We start from the raw sequence: 21,576 nt of genomic DNA on the forward strand, positions 1-21,576 counted from the left end.
TGGTGCACTCCTAGCAACTTTCTGTGACCAAAGGTCCTTCTTGTGTCTAGCAGCTGTGATTCTTTCTTTCACTTCTGTGATTTACAGGACTGAAGACCACAACTCCAGGTCCAAGCCTTTCCCAAGCCTTACCAGCCAATAAAAATTTAATGCCAGATGCCTCAGTGAATAATACAGCATATGTAGCTGACACAGAATCAGAACAAGCAGATACATGGTAAAGCTTTGTTGATAATGAACTATTGTTACTATTCTATCAAAAAGTAATAATATATTCAAGAAGCAAAGTCAGTGCCTTATCAAGTTGTTTCTTGGGAGACGAAGTATTTGGAGTGTGGGATGCCAGGGAAAATCATATTTGGGGACAGGGTTTAACACACTTTATGAAGGACTGGAAAATAGTATTTTTGGCTCTATGGGCTATCGACCTCTGTCACAGCTACTCAACTCTGCCACTTAGAATTAAAGCAGCCATAGGCATGTGTAAATGGATGAGTGTGGCTATACTCCAGTAAAACTGAATTTCCAAAAACAAGTGGTCAGCCACGTTTGTCCTACAAGTTGTAGTTTGTCAACTCCTAAAATAGATAATTTTGTGTTTTTTTTTAAATTCCTTGAAAATGTACACAGAAGACTACAAAGAATTACAGTTTTATTTGTGACTGGTATTTTATGGTTCTCTATGTAAAGAGGCTTTTTTAAAATTGTTTTTTAATTTTTTTGGAAAGCAGGGGTAGCTCATAAGTATCCTATGGCATTTTTTTACTTAAGACACTATTTTAAATCCATAATGAATTATTCATATTGAAAGATACTTATGGTAGCACTATATTATATCATAACTACATTTTCACTGTACCTATGTTTTGTATTGAAACTGTGTTTAACTTTTAAAAGAGAAACTATTAATTTTTTGAAAGTCAGTTGAATGACAACTCGGTTTTTTGTAAAATAAGAATGGCAAAAAAACCATAAGAATAGCAAAGATAATATATATTTAACTATACATTGTAGAGCTGTGTGTTTATGTGTGGGTTTAAAATATTTTTCTGTTAATCTAGAGTTCTGTTAATCTAGACTGCCTTTTGGTTGGAATGTCACCATTTCCGTTCACTGAAAGTGATTGAAATACCACATTATATTTACTAATGGAATTACTTTCTGTTCTTTTTCTGAATTTCTAGTTTTTATCATTTTTTTTCTTACATGCAAGTAATCTAAAAATTTTAAATAAAGCAAGAAACACTTAGGAATATGATGGTTTAATTTATAATAAGATACAGGGTTATTATTTTATGTGTGTTTAGCAGTTTTTTTATAGAGCATGCCTGACAGTATGTGCTATAGGGGATGGAGAGAAGGATATCATCTATCTTCAGGGAGCTTTGATGTCAAAGGAGCTGCTTTCTTGAACAATATATTATAAAATATATTGAATAAACAGTTATTTCAAGACAACTATATTCTAAAGCTGTATTATATTAGTGCTACTAAAGGACTTTGTTTCTGGATAAAAATTGCTGTAAATTTGTTTACCATACATTCTTTTCTTTTGCTGCAGTATGGATTTGAGTGAAAGACCAAAAGAAATCAAAATATTTGGAATGGAACCAAAATGTCGAATACTTTCACAAGAAACGTCCACTGTGAAGAAACCCCACAAAATAAGCTCTAATAATAATATAGTGTCAAATACTCTGGTTAGGATGAAAATCCCAAACTATCAGCTTTCACCGACTAAATTCCCACATGTAAATAAAAGTAGAGGTTGGCCTTCTCAGCATCAGCAAACCAACTCCATCAAAGACTATTTTCAGCCGCTTACCTCTCCCAAAAAAAGGTATAATTTTTAATAATAGTGCTTTGTGCCTCTAAAAATATTAATACTTGTTTTATGATGGTAAAATGGTACTAAGTTCATATTCTGTGTAAGTATGCTGTGTAGTATTTCTGTGTAGAAAGCTGTGGCCCTTTGAGCTTATTCCCTCTCAGAAATGTCCACATTGCCTTCTTACCTAAGTTCATTTCTGCTGCTATTGTTCAGCTGCTCAGTGGTGTCCGACTCTTTGCAACCCCATGGACTGCAGCATGCCAGGCTTCCCTGTCCTTCACCATCTCCTGGAGTTTGCTCAAATTCATGTCCACTGAGTCAGTGATGTCATCCAACCATCTCATCCTCTGTCATCCCCTTCTCCTCCTACCTTCAGTCTTTCCCAGCATCAGGGTCTTTACTAATGAGTTGGCTCTTTGCATCAGGTGGCCAAAGTAGTAGAGCTTCAGCTTCAGCATCAGTCCTTCTAATGAATATTCAGTATTGATTTCCTTTACGATTGACTGGTTGATCTCCTTGCAGTCCAAGGGATTCTCAAGAGTCACTAAGTTCATTAGATAGATTTTCTTTCATTTTTTTCCTTCTGCTGTTTCCTTTCCTGAGAAGCTTTCCCATACCTGAGTTTTTCTGACCTACCTGTTTCCATTGGTTAGGTCTCTCATTTCCTCTAGGACCATGCTTCCTCATTTATTCTTAATTTCTAGCACCTTTAGTATCTTATTCTAGGTCCTTTTCTTCTATATTCAAAGACTGTCTCACTTTTAGTTTTTAAAACCTTCCCTTGACTTGACTTCTTCCTGAAGCTACTGCTGTTTATCTTTTAAATTCACTGTTAAACTTACAAGAGGACATTATTGTTCCTATTTCTATATGAAATATTTCTTAACTAACAGTGTTTCATCACAACCTGACATCCTTGAAAGTAATCACTGACACACTTCACACCTCTAGTGGCCTTTTGGTAACGCTCAACTCTTCATCCTTTGTTCTCCTTGTGATTTCTTCTTGCTTTTTTGTGGTAGTGTCCCAGGTTTTTTTTTTTTTTTTTTTTTTTTGCCTCTCTGACTTTGCTCCCATTGAGGACTTCTTTTCTTCCTACTATGTATGTTTCATTTCAGGTTATAAATGGTCAGTATATTTGGTCCTGACTTAGTAGTATATCACTCCTACTTTTCCACAGAAATCTGCTTTTTTCCCTAATCATAGGTGTAAAACTTTTTCACCCCTGTCATTGCACTGTATATGTAATTTTGTTAGCAGTTAACTGTGTCAACATCTTTGACCATTTCTGCTCTGCCTCCCCAAAACAGTAGTGCTGATTCTTATTTTAATTGTCTTATAATTATCTGTCTTTCCATCTGTTTGTGTTGCTATCTTTTGAATTCAAACTCTGATTATTTGAATTATTACAAAAACCTCTTGGTTGGTTTATCCGGACCCCGACATTAGTTTAGATTCATTAAGGTATCACTCTTAACTGTTCCAGTTCAACATGCATATTGTAAACTTGAGAGCAGAGACCCCGTTTGTGTGTCCTCTGTGGGCCTCAGTACCATTTAAATGAGCTAAGTATTCAGCACTTACTGAGTGAATGATACAGTATTATATAGAATATACTTAGTCATATATTCACATATATAGTCTTACACTGTATTCTGAATTTAGCCACTTCAACTTGAATCTGGCTCTCATGAACTGAACAGGTTTTAGTCCCAGGGTAATTTTTCCTTGCTCACAAGTTCCCTACATTACAAAGTAAGCTGTTTTTTTCCTGACAAGTCTTTTGTATTTTATATTCTTCTACCTTTTCCATAACACTGATTAATCAACTATTGCAACTTTTAAAAAAGAAGATAAACACCTCTCTGTTATTTAAGCTATGGGATTGATCAGTCCTATCGAAACAATCAAGTGTGCATGAATTATGTACTCTTTTCAGATGTCTACTTTTTTTTATTTCTGGTGAGGTAGTTAATCATTAAAACCAGGAATATTGTCAATTAAATGAAGAAGGGGGTGAGTATTGCCAAACTAAAAAATTACTTAGCTGTGCTCATTTTCTGTTTTTGTTTTCTTCTCTCATTTTTTGAACCCAAGGGAAAGGGATGAAGAAAATCAAGAAATGTCTTTATCCAAATCGGCAAGAATGGAAATATCTTGTTCTCTTTTAGAACAAACACAACCAACTACATCCTCAATAAGGAAAATTAAGGATGAGCACCTATCTCAGAATGTGCTTGTGGAAAAAAACCCAGATAATTCATATGCAGATACCAATTTAAAACCTACTGTGAAAAATTATGCCAATAAGTCTCTTTTTACAGAAAAACTAAAATCAGGAAAAAGAAAAGAAGTTGATGATTTAGCCATAGAAGAGGAAGTATTGGAACAGTTATTCAAGGATCCAGACTTAGGGTTAGAAAGCGAAGTGAAAGGTCAAAAACAAGAGGAAGACACCAGTGTTAGAAAAAGGCCACGATTGGATATAGAAACAAATGCCACTTTTAATGATGAAACAATACCAGAAAGTAACAAAATATCTGTAAGTAACATTATTTATTGAGAAGTATTGCAAATAGGAACTTGGAATGTTAAAAAGTACTTTAGATGTTTGTATTGACAGAATGAGCAGTACTCCTGTTTATTTGGGAGAAAAAATTAGAATCTTCTATACCCCGTATTAAGTATAAGAGTTTGTTGGTTGATAAATGTTAAAAATACAATGATTCTTTGACTATTCATAATAGATGACAACAACTTTAATTGTTATTCATGATTGTTTTAATAGATTTCCAGGCTGTACTGTTTTATTACATCAGACATTTGGCCATGATGTTAAGTATAGGAGGTGCTTTAATAGAGTAAACAGGCACTGAAAGATGAAGAAAGTTAGCAAAACAAAGTATCTACTTAAATAAAATTTTAAGATAGAGCATGTGTAACAGCATTAGAGATTTTTAATTTTCATTTTTATCTTTAATGTTCTGTCTTTTCATGAATATTGGTAATTTGTTTTACTCACTTTGTTCTAAGACAACAAAGATTACTTTTTAGATTATTTCATATTTTATGCATTATTAAGTAGCCTACTATTTGTAGATTAGTTACCGCATTAGGTGAGAGCACAGTTGCAAGGATGTGATAAGCGTTTGTTGAGAATCTGAAGATTTCCGCGTAGTGCAGTGGTAAAGAATCTGCCTGCCAAATGCCGGAGGTGCGGATTCGATCCCTGGGTCAGGAACATCCTCTAGAGTAGGAAATGGCAACCTACTCCAGTACTCTTGCCTGGAAAGTTCCATGGACAGAGAAGCCTGGTGGGCTACAGTTCATGGGGTTGTAGAGTCAGACACGAGTGAGTGAGGATGAGAACCTAGTGTGTATCAAGCACTATATAAATCTATAACTATTATTGAAGAATCAGAATCTATGTCCTGTTTAGCCTATACCCTGGAGAAGAGAACGGCCACCCACTCCAGTATTCTGGCCTGGAGAATTCCGTGGACTGTATAGTACATGGGGTCACAAAGAGTTGGACACGACTGAGTGACTTTCACTTCACTTAGCCTATACACTGGTATCTTCATATGAAGGAAAAAGTCCTCATTGTTTATTACTTCTTATGAGTGAATACTTAATACCCTCTTTGGACCAGTGCATCAGAATTACCTGGTGAGCTTTTAAAAATAAGGATTCCCAGACCAAAGGCCCAGAGATCCTGATTCAGCATGTCCAGTTTTCTTTCCAGAAAAAATTCCTGCATTGTGTTAGTTAAGAATTCCTTTGCTGTCTTTAAAAATTCTAAGGTCAGTGGCTTAAATAAGATAGGGTTATTTATCTTTTTTTCCTATAGAAGATGCCCAGAGGTAGGTAACCAAAGCTGCTTGATGGTTGCTGGTATTAATTTCCTAGGTGTCTGTCTTTCTGCTCCATGAGATGGCACCTCTGGCCATCAGGTCAGCTTGCCTGGGAGGAAGAGGAAGGTGGAAAGGAAACAGGGTAAAGGGCTTTCCGCTTGAGTCCATTCTAAGGAGCTTTCTCAGCAGCCCCACTTGACAACTTTGGTTGTTGGCCAGGATTTAGTTATGGTCTTTGCCAACCCCAGCCCTAACCCGCAATCTCCAAGAGGGTCTGGAAAATGCTTTAAACTTAGTACATCACTTAGGACAACACTGTCCCTTAATTAATATAAAAGTTATATTAATAAGGGAGAAAGAGAATGGATACTGAGATATCTGTTAGCAAGACTGAGAACTTAAGAGACAGACAAGTCCTTTATTATCGAAGTTTTAAGATTAGTTGTCACATGACAGAAAAGATTAATTGAACCAAGCGGTTTATATATCTTACAAGTCACTTCTGTAGCAGTTTCCATTGTAGTGGAGAATTAAGTTGATTTAATATGGCAGTTGATGAAATCCAAGGGATGATGTCCTAAATTTAATAAATTTATATCCCTTTATAAAGATGTCTTTTTCTTAAATTCTTTTGCAGATGGGTCCACCACTCGGCAGTACCACAGCTCTGTCTGACAGAGTTGTAGTTGTACTCACAGAATACTTTGATCAATCCTGTCTGCTAATTAATTCCTATGACCTGCTTTGACCACACATTCTCCCAAGGCTCATGTCACCCAAGGAACTGGGCATTAGGGGACAGAGTGGGAGAGACAAGAAGTGAGCACCATATACCCTCCAGTGGTATGAGAACCATTAAACAGTATTTTTGGGACCTGGAAAGACCTTTCATTTAATGCCTAGGTTTATATGCTGTATAATGATACCAGGGAATGTAATTACTTTATTTTGCTCTATGATTCTACAGCATGATTTCCTTTGTCCTTTTTTTTTTTTTTTTTTAAGAATTCATGACATTCTGAATAAAAACATAGTGCAACATAAATATGTTGTAGCATACTTTTGGAGAGTGAGTAGCGATTTGATTGTGACATGCTTCTGGAAATACTAAAGTTAAATCACTATATTTACAGTTTTGTAGTAAGAACCTTGTTAACAAAAGCATTTTTGCTTTCAATATAAGATAATTTTTTAAAACTTTTTTGAAAAAGGAAATCCAGGCGAGAATACTAGAATGGGTTGCCATTTTTTTCTCCAGGGGCTCTTCCCAACCCAGGAGTTGAACCTGCAGCTCCTGCCGCATCTCCTGCATTGCAGGCAGGTTCTTCACCACCAAGCCACCAGGGAAGCTCAAGAAGGCAAAATTATGATACTTTTCTCTGGCATTAGATTCCTTAGCTGTATATCAGAAGGATGTTTTCTAAAATACATTGATATTAGAACTATCATTTTTCTGTTTGGGGATTAAATATGGATTCTAGCATGTCTGTAAGATTTCCTATAAGCTAAAATAGAAAGCTACTGGCTAGACACCTCTGTTAGGGGTTTATCCTTATGTGAATGACAGCTGTGCCAATCTTGGCTTTGCTTTCAATTCTCCAGTCTTCATAAAATGCCAACATGACTCCACATCCTTGTTAACATACCTCCTAACAGCACCCGCTGTCTACAGAAATCTCTTCTTCACCTGTTTTCTACCCTTCTATTTTGAATTAAGGTTTCTTCTTCTCTTTTTGTATGCTTAATCACTCAATCGTGTCTGACTCTGTGACACCATAGACGGGAGCCCACAAGGCTCCTCTGTCCATGGGGATTCTTCAGGCAGGAATACTGGAGTGGGTTGCCATGCCCTCCTCCTCCAGGGGACCTTCCCAACCCAGGGATCAAACCTAGGTCTCCCACATTGCAGGCGAATTCTTTACTGTCTGAGCCACCAGTGAAGCCTATAGCATCTTTGAGAGCCCGGCAGTTGTACCTGTCATTTACTGGATACCATCATACTGTCTACAGCAGTGTACACTGAGGTAGTACTGTACACACTGAACAGATTTGGAAACTGACAATAGGAGTTATGTAACTTGCCAAGCTGGCTTATCTAGGTTTGAACGACTGGGACAGAAATCCTTGGTTGAGCCTATTCTTTCCGCTTTCCCTTTGTCAGCTTTCTCAGAATGCCACTCATTCATTCTAGACATTGGGCGTGCTAACATGAAAGGCAGTCTGAGAGGATAAGTTTGATAGGACTTCAGGAGGTAGAGTCTCTAGGACATAGTGATTGACTTAATAAGAGAAATGAGGAGAGAGGGAAAAGTATTGGAAAATTCCCAAGCTTACAGACCAAGGCTCTGGGTATGGTTTCATAGTGTGATTCTCTGAGATAGGAAATAAAAACTTGCTCAAGGGGATGAGCAAGTTTGAGGGAGTAAGACAGAATGGGGAAAAATAGGTAGAGGGTTAAAATGTGATTGTGGTAACAACTTATAGTGGGTGATGTATGTGAAAATACTCAATTAAAGGGTATATGGTAGCCTTGGCATAGACATTTTTAATCTTACTACTGATAAATAACATTAATTTCTTTAGTCTCTAAGCAAGCTCAGAGTACATTTTGCTTTTTCTTTCCAACTTATTATTAACATTTTTCTGCATTTTTATTACTGAATCATTGAAATTTTGATGTAAAATGATATGCCCCCCTATTGTATCCAAAGGGATTGTAGTTTTTATTGAAAGTATTAGAAAGCTATCTGTGTAATGTACTTTTATCTAGTATGTGAGCTGGATATATGAATATGAAGGATAGTATGATTTTATGCAAGGTAGTCTCTTTTTTTATAGATAAATACCTTGAACAATTAAAATAACTTTTCCTGGATTAAGGATATTTAACATTCAATTCTAAATAAATTTAGATAGACTTCCTTAAAATTTTTTAACTATAAAAGTAATACACAATCATGTAGAAATATGAAAAATAAAAATAATTTGTTGATAATCCTATCTTCTGTAGATAACCACAGTTAATATTTTGGTATTTTCTTTTTTAAACCTTATTTTTCAAATTGGACTCAAATGTTAATGCCATTTTATAGCCATTGTAATTCCTTTATATTATGATCATTTCTCATATTATACTCTTTATATAACTTATATGAACTTAGATGGCTTCCAGTTCTTTACTCTTATAACTCCTCCTACAGTCTTTTTCTAAATATATTTCTATTCTCATCTCATAGTTTCTCTAGGAAAGATACTTGAAAACCATAGATCAAGAACATGGATAATCTCTAAGGTTTTCAGAAAGGTTCCATCTTGTAACTCTTATGAACAATATTTTTTATTTCTTTAGCAAGAAAATGAAATTGAGAAGAAGTGTGAGCTCAAGAAAGAATCACTCTGGTCAACTAAAGAACTATCTGTGAGGAATTTTTTAATTTTATAAAGATTTGACTTATATTGACTGTCACTTCATTGATTTTTTTATGAGTCTTCATTCTTAGGATTAAAACTGATTCTGTTTCTATAATTTTGGTCTATTTCATAATTATACTTCCTCTGGAAATGGACAGATCATATTATAAACATTTTATAGCAAAAAGAATGTGGAGAAAGCCTGAGTGTAATTCTCTGCCCTCTACTCCGTAGATATGAGACCTTTAATAGGTCATTTTCACATTTACGAACTTCAGGTCTTTTGTTTATAAAAACAATTGATATTTCTACAATAGCGTTGTTGTTTATATAAAATAGAGTAATGGATATGAAATATTTGTAAACTCTAGAACAAACTACAAAAATATTAGGCTATTGTTATTTTATTAGAGTTCCTGATTATATTCTGTCACTGTCACATGAACCTTTTCTTTTGATTTTTCTGTTTTTTCATCTCTCCCTGACTGTCTTTATCTTAGTCCTGTTAGCAGATTGCAAATGGATATATAGTTAAGCAGTTTAAAAAACTAAGATGGTCAGCCTTGGGCAGCTATAAGAACGTGTATATGTAGGTACTTAGTTAATAGTAAATGATACAAAGAGTCTCTTCCAGCAACAAAAAGGAATCTTCACACTGGTTAAATAACTGTTAATCTGGAATTTTAAAAGTGGCTTTCAGTTAATGAGGTGGTGTGCCCAGAATTAGTGGTTGAGTTTTTTGAGGTGTCCAAACTAATAAAAAACATACATTATTGAAAATCAAGAAAACTTTAGTACAGATAACTTGTAGAATGGATTATATAATAATCTCAGTGTATGGTTTTAATGAAAAGAAGCAAACTGTTTCTTGCCAAGAAAATATATACAGGAAGATAAATTGTTTATTGGGATGGTTTTTACTAGAAGATGCTATTAAATTTCAAATATTTTATGGCTTTTTAGTCTTTTGTCATACATGAGTATGTTATAAATGTTTCTGAAGTTAGAGTCAGAAATACTACTTGAGTAATTTTTCTGGTTTTGAAATAGATAAGATTTGATTTCATACAAAGTTCAGATGTTAGAAATAAACCTTTTTTTTAAAAAATTTTACTGTTTTTTCAGATATTTGAACTTTTTTCTAGAAGTTCTTTAAGTGACAAGTAATTTTCCTTTTCCTTCTTATTTTATCCATCTTAACACTGTTTAAGAACAATGGTGAACTTCAGGATGGTGATGAGATGCTTCCAAAGAAAGTGTTACTGACTGAATTTCGATCACTGGTGGTTTGTAATTCCACCTCCAGAAATGCATTCAGTGTGAATAATGATTATGGTGAACTAAAGAATTTCAAGAAATTCAAAAAGGTATGTATTCCTTTAAAATGCAACAAGAGTGCAGTGTTTGAAATGTTTTTAGAAATATACTAAATAGTAATAAAAGTGATTTATGTTGAAAACTGATGCTATTTCTTCTGCTTAAAACAGTTAAAAGTTACTCTAGTAAATACATACCCTGCCACTTAAATTAATATATAAAACTTTATTAAGGTTGAATTCTTTAAAGGATGCTGTTTACCCATTTTTTTTCTACCTTACACAGCAGGCTTTTGGCTAGGGTCCTCCTAGTTCTTTTTCTTTCTTTTTTGTTTTGGTCATCTTGTGGTTGCTCAATGCAGCTTACAGGATCTTAGTATCCAACTAAGAATCAAACCTGTGTCCTCAGCAGTGAAAGCATGGAGTGCTGAAAGAATATTTCTCACCCTATCTGTATTCTTTTTGCTGTCTATTCTAGGGTGTTTGTTTCTTGCTCCATACTACTATTGACCTGCTAGGTTTTGCTTATGCATTTGATCAGAATATAGTAATTTTTTCAAAAGTGATTTCTGTGAAAGACTGCTTTTCTCTAGAACATGATCTGTATGATTTTTGCTATGACTACAGGGTGTTTGTAGCTTTTTCCTCTCAAATGTGAGCTACTATTAACATTAGTTTTCTGCCTATGACTTTAGACCCATTTAGAGTATTATCATATTATTAAAGTGTTCTGAACACCATTTAACAGGAAGAATCTCTTCTACTTAGAGTGGACAGTGGGAAATAACTCCCGCTTATTTTCCACCCCATGCGAATAGCACAGGGGCATTTGCGTTCAATATCATATTACATGATCTCATTAAATAAAATGCAAAAGACATACTAAATTTTTAATTAATGAGGTTAACCACATAAAAAGCAATATAATATTCACTGCTGGCACAGGAGTGGTGAAAGTATAAAGTAGTATAAACTTCTGGAAAATAGTTTGGAAAAATTTAAAACCCTTAAAAATATTAATATCCTTGGCCAAGGAAATTTTTTGAGACTAAAAGAAATTAAATTTTTATACTAAAAGAAGTTTAACGGGATTGCCTCTAATGAAAGGATTTGTCTGAATTTTTCTGTATATACTCAAATCAATGAAATGACTCAGCTTCTTCCCTCTTTCACTCATTTTCATTTATGGGATATAAATATGTTTAGTACTTATATGTTATTTACAGTCTTTGTGTTTTGAAGGTTTTTTGTTTTTTAAAAAATATGATTGTCTTAATTTTTTAGTGCATTTAACAAGGTTTACTGTTTTACAGGTCACGTTTCCTGGAGCAGGAAAACTTCCACACATCATTGGAGGATCAGATCTAATAGCTCATCATGCTCGAAAGAATACAGAATTAGAAGAGTGGTTGAGGCAGGAGATGGAGGTTAGTAGGAACCCAGACTCAGTAACTTGTTTGATTATTTGATCCCTTGTGATTTCCTTAGAGCAAATTCTTCTTAAAAACCAAACTTAAGATAAGTGACCTAAGGTTATTCATTCAGAAAAATTCCTGAGTTACAGACCATTAAGATTAATTTGCACCTTTCCGTGGGCTTCCCTGGTGGCTCAGAGGTTAAAGCATCTGCCTCCAATGAGGAAGACCCAGGTTTGATCCCTGGGTTGGGAAGATCCCTTGGAGAAGGAAATAGCAATCCACTCCAGTATTCTTGCCTGGAGAATCCCATGGACGGAGAAGCCTGGTAGGTTACAGTCCATGGGGTCGCAGAGTCGGACACGACTGAGCGACTTTACCTTCACCTTCATAACACTTCTTAAGGGACTTCTAAATTTACTGATCATATGTGCAACTAATTTGCTGCCTATGCCTCAGGAACCCAAACCTCAGTTATAAAATTGCTCTTTTGGGAAAATATGAACAGCTATACAGCTCTCCATGTTAGGATGTGGTTTCCAAAAACCCACTGTTTTACAGATAATCAGCTGCAAGTGTTTATAAACTCTAATGAGAACTCAGAGAATACAAAAATATGCTTCCTTTACTTTCTGGGTGTTGTGAGTCCCTAGTGTATATTCTTTTTTTTTTAATATAAATTTATTTATTTTAATTGGAGGCTAATTACTTTACAATATTCTGTTGGTTTTGCCATACATTGATATGAATCTGCCATGTGTGTACATGTGTTCCCCATCCTGCAGCCCCCTCCCACCTCCCTCCCCATCCCATCCCTCTGGGTCATCTGAGTGCACCAGCCCCGAGCATCCTGTATCATACATCCAACCTGGACTGGCGATTCGTTTCACATAGGATAATATACATGTTTCAATGCCATTCTCCCAAATCATCCCACCCTCGCCCTCTCCCACAGAGTCCAAAAGACTGTTCTATACATCTGTGTCTCTTTTGCTGTCTCACGTACAGGGTTATCATTACCATCTTTCTAAATTCCATATATATGCATTGGTATACTGTCTTGGTGTTTTTCTTTCTGGCTTACTTCACTCTGTATAATAGGCTCCAGTTTCATCCACCTCATTAGAACTGATTCAAATGTATTTTTTTTTAATGGCTGAGTAATACTCCATTGTGTATATGTACCACAGCTTTCTTATCCATTCATCTGTTGATAGACATCTAGGTTCCTTCCAGGTCCTGGTTATTATAAACAGTGCTGCGATGAACATTGGGGTACATGTGTCTCTTTCAATTCTGGTTTCCTTGGTGTATATATGCCCAGCAGTGGGCATTTGTATTTCCACACCCCTACCTCATGCCAGGGCCCTTTTCCCCCTTTTTAGGTGACTTGCATGTCTACCATATTTCTTCTCAGGTCTGAAAGTCAGTAATAATCAGAATATATCTCAGTATTGATCATTCTTCCTTCTTTTTTCCTGCAACACAGTATGCGATTTTGATTTGTAGATACAGTTCTTTTTTATTTCAAGGAACTTTTCTATTACCTCCTTAAAGATATTTTTATATTTGCTGGGATTACTACACTTAAGACATTACTCTCCTTTATTAAATCATCTTTCTGCTTCACATCCATTATTCTACGTTCATTGTTGTTTTCTTTAAGCTCTTTAACTATATCAGAAGTTAAAATTTCAGTTGTATCGGTTCTGTTCCTCACTAGCTGTGTTATATGATCTTGCCTTCATTTTACCTAATTAGAAATAATTAAAATCCTAATTACCCATTTAAACATTATTATTATTTTATTATTCCTGTGTTTCCTCCTATGCAGAATGGGAACAAAAATAGTACCTACATTTCACAGGCTTTTTGTGAGAATTATAGAAGATATTACTTTATACAACATTTATAATAGTGGAAACCATGTTAGCTATTTCTCATTTCTTAATTCTGAAATGGTGTCATTATAGTTTCAGTTTGTTTACTTAACATTCATTCCCATTTCATTTCATTGTGTTTTCCTATCATTTAACTTGTTATTTTATTGCTTTCATGATTTTATTAATTTTATGTATCTTTTATTTATGGGTTATTATTTCTTGCAGACCAGGTTCTTTAACTGTCTTTGGCATGTTCTGTTCTAGTCTTTTCTCCCCCCATCTGGATGTGAAGTGGCTTTGCTGTTTTCTTTAATTTTGCTGCTATTAAAAGACCTGTCCAGATATTGTTTGATGTGTGACACAGCGTGTGACGTCTTATGCAGGGATTACGTTCTAAAACCAGTTTGGGGCTTCCCTGGTGGCTCAGTGGTAGAGAATTCGCCTGCCAGTGTGGGAGACATGGGTTCGATCCCTGATGTGGGAAGATCCCACATGCTGCCAAGCAGCTAAGCCGGTGAGCCACAAGTACTGAGCCCGTGCTCTGGAGCCTCGGAGCCGCAACTCCTGAGCCCACACCCCCTCGAGCCCATGCTCCACAATGGGAGAAGCCACCTCGGTGAGAAGCCCCCACTTGCTGCAACTAGAGAAAAGTCTGCGTAGCAGTGAAGACCCAGCACAGCCTAAATAAATAAATAAAATTATTTAAAAAGGAAGCAGTTTGAGGCAGAAAATCACTCCTACCCTAGTGCATCCATACTTGTCAGTATGGCAATGTATTCAGTCAAAGGCACGTAGCATGGCCCATCTACTTGCTGTTGCCTGAAAACACTGAAGTGACGTGGGGTGGTGGGGTGGTCAGGTAAAGCTGTGTGCTGCCCTTTCTGGGAATGGAATTAAATATGTACCAGGGAGTGTCTCTCCTCCCAGAAGAGAATAACCTGGAGTTTCTGGTTTCTTGCCTGCTCTGTCAGGGGTGCCTGGAGCCTGTCTTTGGTCAGTGCCAGTCTTACTGACTCACCTCTCTGTGCCATTAGCCCCTCCCAGCAGTCCACCAGGAGTTGTTTTCTCTTTCCTACTCAGACTGCTCTTTCCCAAATTTGTAGTATTAGTAAGAATTCTCAGGTTTAGACAGTTCTGTAGCACCTTTTAATGAGTTGGAGGAGCGTTAGGAATCAGTTGCATTAGTCTTTGGGTTCTTTGCACGGCCACGGTTTTGAAGTCTACATCTTGCTGTTGCTGCTGCTGCTGCTGCTGCTAAGTCCCTTCAGTCGTGTCCGACTCTGTGTGACCCCATAGACGGCAGCCCACCAGGCTCCCACATCCCTGGGATTCTTCAGGCAAGAACACGAGTGGGTGGCCATTTCCTTCAACAACGCATGAAAGTGAAAAGTGAAAGGGAAGTCGCTCAGTTGTGTCCGACTCTTAGCGACCCCATGGACTGCAGCCCACCAGGCTCCTCCATCCATGGATTTTCCAGGCAAGAGTTCTGGAGTGGGGCGCCATTGCTACATCTTGGTTAGTTTATAACTGGTGAGTGTTATTTGTTCTTGAATGGGGTGAAGCTGAGAGAATGATGGTGCAGCTGCTGACTTGTTTCTTTTATTTCATTAGCATTAGTAGAGAGACTGTGTTCTAGATTTATTCTGCCAAATCTCCTTTTTGTTCTAGAGCAATTTCAGGCACTCTAAGTAGAGTTTGCTCTCTAAGATAATAGAGTTGACTTTGTTCTTCTGCTACAGCTCCTGTACACATGTGCTACTGTCTTGATGTCTCATTTCCCTGTGCTTGCTCTAGCTACTCTTCTGTGTTCCCTGCCTTTTGTTTTTTTAAGTCCTTCTTTCTCTTCTTTTACTGCAGACCAGTCTTAGTTTTCACAATCACTTAGTTCCCATACTCTCTTTGAATATAGGATATTTTCATTCTGTGCATTAAACATAATAACTCTTTGAATTCTACCCAACCTGATTTTGATTTTGAAAGACTGTGATCATGTAGTTCTCCCAAGCCACTGAAAAATGCCAGTAATAGAAATGCCATTTACTTCTGTTTTTTAACACTATTTTACTTAATAATTTTACTGAGATATACAAGATAAAGCTGATTTTTCTTTTTTAATTTATTTTAATCAGATGATAATTACATTACAATATTATGATGGTTTTTGCCATACATCAACGTGAATTGGCCATAGGTATACATATGTCACCCGCATCGTAAACCCCCCCCTCCACCTCCCTTCCCACCCTGTCCCTCTGGGTTGTCCCAGAGCACTGACTTTGGGTGCCCTGCTTCATGCATGGACACTGGTCATCTCTTTTACACATGGTAATGTACATGTTTCAGTACTCTTCTTTCACATCATCCCACCCTTGCCTTCTCCCACTGAGTCCAAAAGTGTTCTTTATATCTGTGTCTCCTTTGCTGCCCTGCATGTAGGATCTTCTAAGTTCCATATATAGGAGTTAATATACAGTATTTGTCTTTCTCTTTCTGACTTACTTCACTCTATAATAGGTTCCAGAGTCATCCATCTCATTAGAACTGACTCAAGTGCATTCCTTTTTATAGCTGAGTAATATTCCACTGTGTGTATGTACCACAACTTCCTTATCCATTCATCTGTCAGTGGACATCTAGGTTGGTTCCATCTCCTAATTATTATAAATAGTACAGCAATGAACATTTGGGTACATGTGTCTCTTTCAATTCTGGTTTCCATGGGGTATATGCCCAGCAGTGGGATTGCTGGATTGTATGGCATTTCTATTCAGTTTTTTTAAGGAATCTCCACACTTCTCCATAGTGGCTGTATCAGTTTGCATTCCCACCAACAGTGTAAAATGATTCCCTTTTCTCCACACCCTCTCCAGCATTATTGTTTGTAGACCTTTTGATGATGGGCATTCTGACCAGTGTGAGATGATACCTCATTGTAGTTTAGATTTTCATTTCTCTAATAATGAGTGATATTGAGCATCTTTTCATGTGTTTATTAGCCATCTGTATGTCTTCTTTGGAGAAATAGCTGTTTAGGTCTTTTGCCCACTTTTTGATTAGGTTGTTTTTCTGGTATTGAGCTGTATGAGCTGCTTGTACATTTTGGGGATTAATTCTTTGTTAGTTGTTTCTTTTGCTATTATTTTCTCCTTTTTTGAGGGCTGTCTTTTCACTTTGCTTATAGTTTTCTTCATTGTGCAAAAGCTTTTAAGTAGGTCCCATTTGCTTATTTTTGTTTTTATTTCCATTACTCTAGGAGGTGGGTCATAGAGGATGTTGCTGTGATTTATGTCAGAGTATTCTGCATGGTTTCTGGTCTTACACTTAGATCTTTAATCCATCTGAGTTTATTTTTGTGTATGCTGTTAGAAAGTGTTCTAGTTTCATTCTTTTACATAGTTCACCAGTTTTCCCATCACCACTTGTTGAAGAGACTGTCTTTTCTCTATTGTTTATTTTTGCCTCCTTTGTCAAAGATAAGGTGTCCATAGGTTTGTGGACTTATCTCTGGACTTTCCGTTTTGCTCCCGTAGTCTGTATTTCTGTCTTTGTACCAATACTGTACTGTCTTGGTGACCGTAGCTTTGTAGGATAGTCTGAAGTCAGGACAGTTGATTGCTGTAGTTCTGTTCTTCCTCAAGATTGCCTTGGCTCTCCAGAGTCTTTTGTGTTTCCATACAAATTGTGAAATTATTTGTTCTAGTTCTGTGAAAAATACTGTTGGTTGTTTGATAGGGATTGCATTGAATGGGTAATTACTTTGGGTAATACTCATTTTGGTATTACCAAAAGTATCTAATCTCACAATATAGATTTTTACAATCCAAGAGCATGGTATATTTCTCCATCTATTTGTGTCTTCCATTTGTGTTCTGCTCTACTTATTAGGCAGTGTAAAAAGATGTAATTTCATTTTGACATTTCATTTGATAAATAGGAAATCATTCTGGTAAGTTTGAATCCTGCAAGTATAAGCTGGTGCTCTTATTCAAGTAGACCTGGTCAGTCCCAGTTCTTCCATATGACAGTTTTCTGATTTTTCTTAACCTGAGTCTCTGTTCCTTATTGGTTAAAATTGGGATAAAAGTGTAAAACAGTGATGAAGTTATATGAAGATTAAGTGAGTTTTTCTTAGAAATAGTTTTAAGATAGTATCTAGAAATATATAAATGTAAATTATTTATAGTAAACAAACAGTATCTGCATTCAGTGAACTTAGACTTCTTTAGTGGAGACGTGATACAAATAATTATAACAGGTAGAAATGAATACGAATCTAGGAGTCACATAGGTAAAGTTTTGTGGGAGTTCTTCATATCAGACTTGTTTTTATTACGTTTTTAAGTTATTTATTTTGTATTGGGGCATAGCTGGTTAACAATGTTGTGATAGTTTCAGGTAAACTGTGAAGGGGCTCAGGCCCGAGTCCCTTCACATGTGTGTATCCGTCCCCTCCCATCCAGGCTGCCACAGCACATTGAGCAGAGTGCCGTGCATGGTACAGTAGGTCCCTGTTGGTCATGCATTTCAATCATGGCAGTGTCAGACTTGTTTTTAAATGAAGAGACTCAGAAAGCCATTGTGAAAGAGGTGAAGAACATGTTCCTTGACACATAGGAGGCAGTAAATGATTATTGAGCAAATGCACCTTGAAAGATGGTCAGCTTTGGAAAGAGGAGGAAAAGGAAGTAATTTCTAGATAGAGGAAGAATCATGAACAAAAGCAGAGAGAGACCAGTATGTTTGTTGGGCGGTATGTGTGGTGTTTTGTTTTTGTGTGATTCAGTTTATCTGTCTTTATAGGGTTCATGAAGAAGAGGGTGAGAAGTGATTGAGAAAGTAGAATGGAGCCAGGTCATGAAGAACTTTGCCATTTAGGGGTCGTCAGACTCAAGAGTGTGTGTTTTCTTTGGTAGGTTGGGGAAGTCATTGAACGGTTTTGAATGGCACACAATAAGATCACAGCTGGACTTGAGGAAGGGTGCATGCAGCTCAGGGTATTCTCGTCCTAAGTCTCAAAGGTGCTTTAGGAGTTTGGTGAGTTTGTTTGTAAAATTATTTTGTGGATGAGGTAATTCAGTACCAGTTTCTGAGGCCTGATTTGGGGCTCTGAGGAGAGCCTCTTTAACTGAAGAGCTGCTTTGGTTGAAGGCAGGGTAAATACTACCCTCTCAGGCTTCTGTCAGTGGTATGATCTCAAAACATTGACATTTCATTTAATAAAAGGGTTTTGCTGGAAAAAAATGTTTAAAAACTTAACAAACTAGCAGTATATGTGCTGGTTGCCTTTGAGAGGAGATTGGCTGGAGAAATTTGATTAGGGGACTTCTGCAATGATCTTGGCACGAAGGGAAAATGGAACAGATCTGTTCCATGGGTGAGGACTGGCGACCTCCAGGATGTGGTCAGCTGCTGCAGCTGGCGCAGCAGGTAAGGGTCGAAAGTGGTCGACGCACAGTTGGAGAAAAAGAAACTAGAGACAGAATGAAAGTTTTAAAGAAAGGACCAGGGGACTCAAGACCTCTTGGATCAAGAGCCCTGTTCCTTGGAGCCCCATCACGTTCATTTCGTGTCTTGGCAACAGAATGAATCTGTTGTACTGCATGAAGTCAGCCTCCTGTGTCCCCGGTCATGTCTCCCATTTTATTAATTACTTTAAACTACCTTTGTTATTTTTTTGTACAAGGGCTATCACCTAACTGGAGGTCATAGACCTGCATATGCCTTGGGAAAACATCTTGGCATGTACACAAGCAGCGTTCTGAACTTGGGCTGATCTGGAAATTCCAAGGTCCACACTATTTTTCTTTAGTTTAGCAGGGTATGACGACCCCAGCGAATCAACCCAATGTACTTTTATTTGGGTTATGCTATATTGCTATATTTTGCTTTTATTCTTTTCCCATGGTGATTTTCTCATGGCTTAGAGCAACAGGCAGCTGTTAACCTCTGCAGTCAACCAGCATGGCAGTTTCATTAACGGTATATTCGTCATTGAGCAAATCTTTGAAATTATGTTAATTTTGACAGGTTCAAAATCAGCATGCAAAAGAAGACTCCCTTGCTGATGACCTCTTTAGGTAATGTTTAATTTCAGCTTTCTTGTGCATTTTTGTATATAACACTTAGTTCTGTTGATAGAGTTTAAATGTTTCGACCCCTTTCCTTAAAATTAGGCACTTGGTACCTTCACCTAAATAATATTTTGTCTTGTTTTTAATTTTTTTTAACTACTTGAGCACCTGTTTACTACTGGATAAAGGCTTGGGCTTAATTCACTTGTACTGTATCACAAGATGTTTAAAATATGGGCCTTTGGGCTTCCCTGGTGGCTCAGTGGTAGACACTTCACCTGCTGGTGCAGGAGATGCAGTTTGATCCCTGGGTCTAGAAGATCCCCTGGAAAAGGAAATGGCAACCCACTCCAGTATTCTTGCTGGGAAATGCCGTGCACAGTGGAGCCTGGCGGGCTGCAGACCATGGGGTTGCAAGAGTCAGACACAACTTAGCAACCAAACCACCACCACCTTGGAGCATTTAGACAATGAAGGTTCCTGAGCTGAGTGAATTTGACTGATACATTTGTGAGATTTTCAGCCCTGAGTAGAAAGAATTATGAATGAATGGAGTTTGAAATAAGATAAGTAAAATACCAGACATGAAAATAAGAAGCTGGATTAGAGTTTCAAAGCAGGTTTTTGTGAAAGGGTTAGAGGAGTTATAATGGGTAATAATAATTTAATTCAGATTTAACATTTTCAGCATTCTTGCAGCCCCAACAAACTTCATAATAATTAGCTCTCAAATATGCATAAAATACAATATTGTAGGTAGATACTGGCTAGGGTGGAATAACATTTTCCCAAGAAATACTGTAATTTTGAGTCTGTTTTATAGCCAATTTGATTTTTAATTTCATTATTGAATATATGAATCATTGATGAAAATGTTGACAAATAGTGCTGATTTTCATTAGTATAGTCAGATGCCCAACTACATTTGTTCAGTTGCTATAGGAGAAGACTTTTATAACATAATTATACTTTAGGTTCATTATGCTCTTTTGGGCAAATGGTAGAATTTAATGTGGGAGTGGAGAGATCTGTTTGCAGCTAGTCTGGAGGAAGTATAAAAACATGTATTAATTTTTAAACCATTGTTTTCATTAATTACTTTAAGGCTTTTATAGGATTTTTGATGATGTTTTACTTTTACCAAATAATCATCAAAGCAACATCAAAAGTATAAACTACAGTAAAAAATGTCTTTGCTTAATATTTGATCCTAGGGATAAAACTGGCATTCTCATTCTGTTTGCCAAAGTGCGTCTATATTTTGAAAGCCTTTTAACTTGTGAAAGGAACACTATCATTTATCTAGATATCATTTGACTCAGTTTCTTTCTTTACAGATACAATCCTAATGTTAAAAGGAGAAGATAACAAGGTTTTATGAAGAAGCCACAGAAAAACATTTCCTGTTTAGTATTTACTTCAAGTTTCCTCTGCAGTACATTCATATCATGTATAGAAGATTTAAGTTCATGGCTTAAATTTGTTAAATAAAATGCCCAAAACTCAAGTTTCTTTTGTTTGGGAAAATTAGTATTGTTTGTTCTGTTTTAGTCTTTGTCATCTCATCTTTTATAATTTTTTTTCATTTTTAAATGTGATTTTAACTTATTGAGTAGTTAATATAGTCATAGTTCAAAATTCTAAAAGTATAAAAAGGTAAAAGCTTAAAAAGGCTCCCTTCTACCACTGTCCTGGCTGTCTGTTTCCTTGCCTCTGAAAAAAATCCATGATACTCATTTCTTTACAGAGATTTGTAGTGCCTATTCAAATTTCTATGCATATCATTTTTCAGTAA

At 36.5% G+C, this 21,576-nt stretch overlaps 1 protein-coding gene across 4 annotated transcripts in view; it reads left to right on the forward strand.

The window, feature by feature from the left end:
- NBN (nibrin) overlaps positions 1 to 21,293 on the forward strand; it is a 56,660-nt gene extending 35,367 nt beyond the window's left edge. For all 4 annotated transcript variants that reach the window (XM_040261112.1, XM_040261114.1, XM_040261116.1 and 1 more), the window contains exons 9-16: positions 88 to 217; positions 1,562 to 1,840; positions 3,929 to 4,373; positions 9,035 to 9,103; positions 10,308 to 10,463; positions 11,726 to 11,839; positions 19,738 to 19,787; positions 21,119 to 21,293. In XM_040261112.1, coding sequence (XP_040117046.1) covers positions 88 to 217; positions 1,562 to 1,840; positions 3,929 to 4,373; positions 9,035 to 9,103; positions 10,308 to 10,463; positions 11,726 to 11,839; positions 19,738 to 19,787; positions 21,119 to 21,149 — 1,274 coding nt within the window. In that variant the 3' untranslated portion in view covers positions 21,150 to 21,293. The remainder of the gene's footprint in view (positions 1 to 87; positions 218 to 1,561; positions 1,841 to 3,928; positions 4,374 to 9,034; positions 9,104 to 10,307; positions 10,464 to 11,725; positions 11,840 to 19,737; positions 19,788 to 21,118) is intronic.
- The last annotated feature ends 283 nt before the right edge of the window (positions 21,294 to 21,576 follow it).

Source organism: Oryx dammah, unplaced genomic scaffold, assembly GCF_014754425.2.
Source record: "Oryx dammah isolate SB20612 unplaced genomic scaffold, SCBI_Odam_1.1 HiC_scaffold_19, whole genome shotgun sequence".
NCBI classification, from domain to species: domain Eukaryota; kingdom Metazoa; phylum Chordata; class Mammalia; order Artiodactyla; family Bovidae; genus Oryx; species Oryx dammah.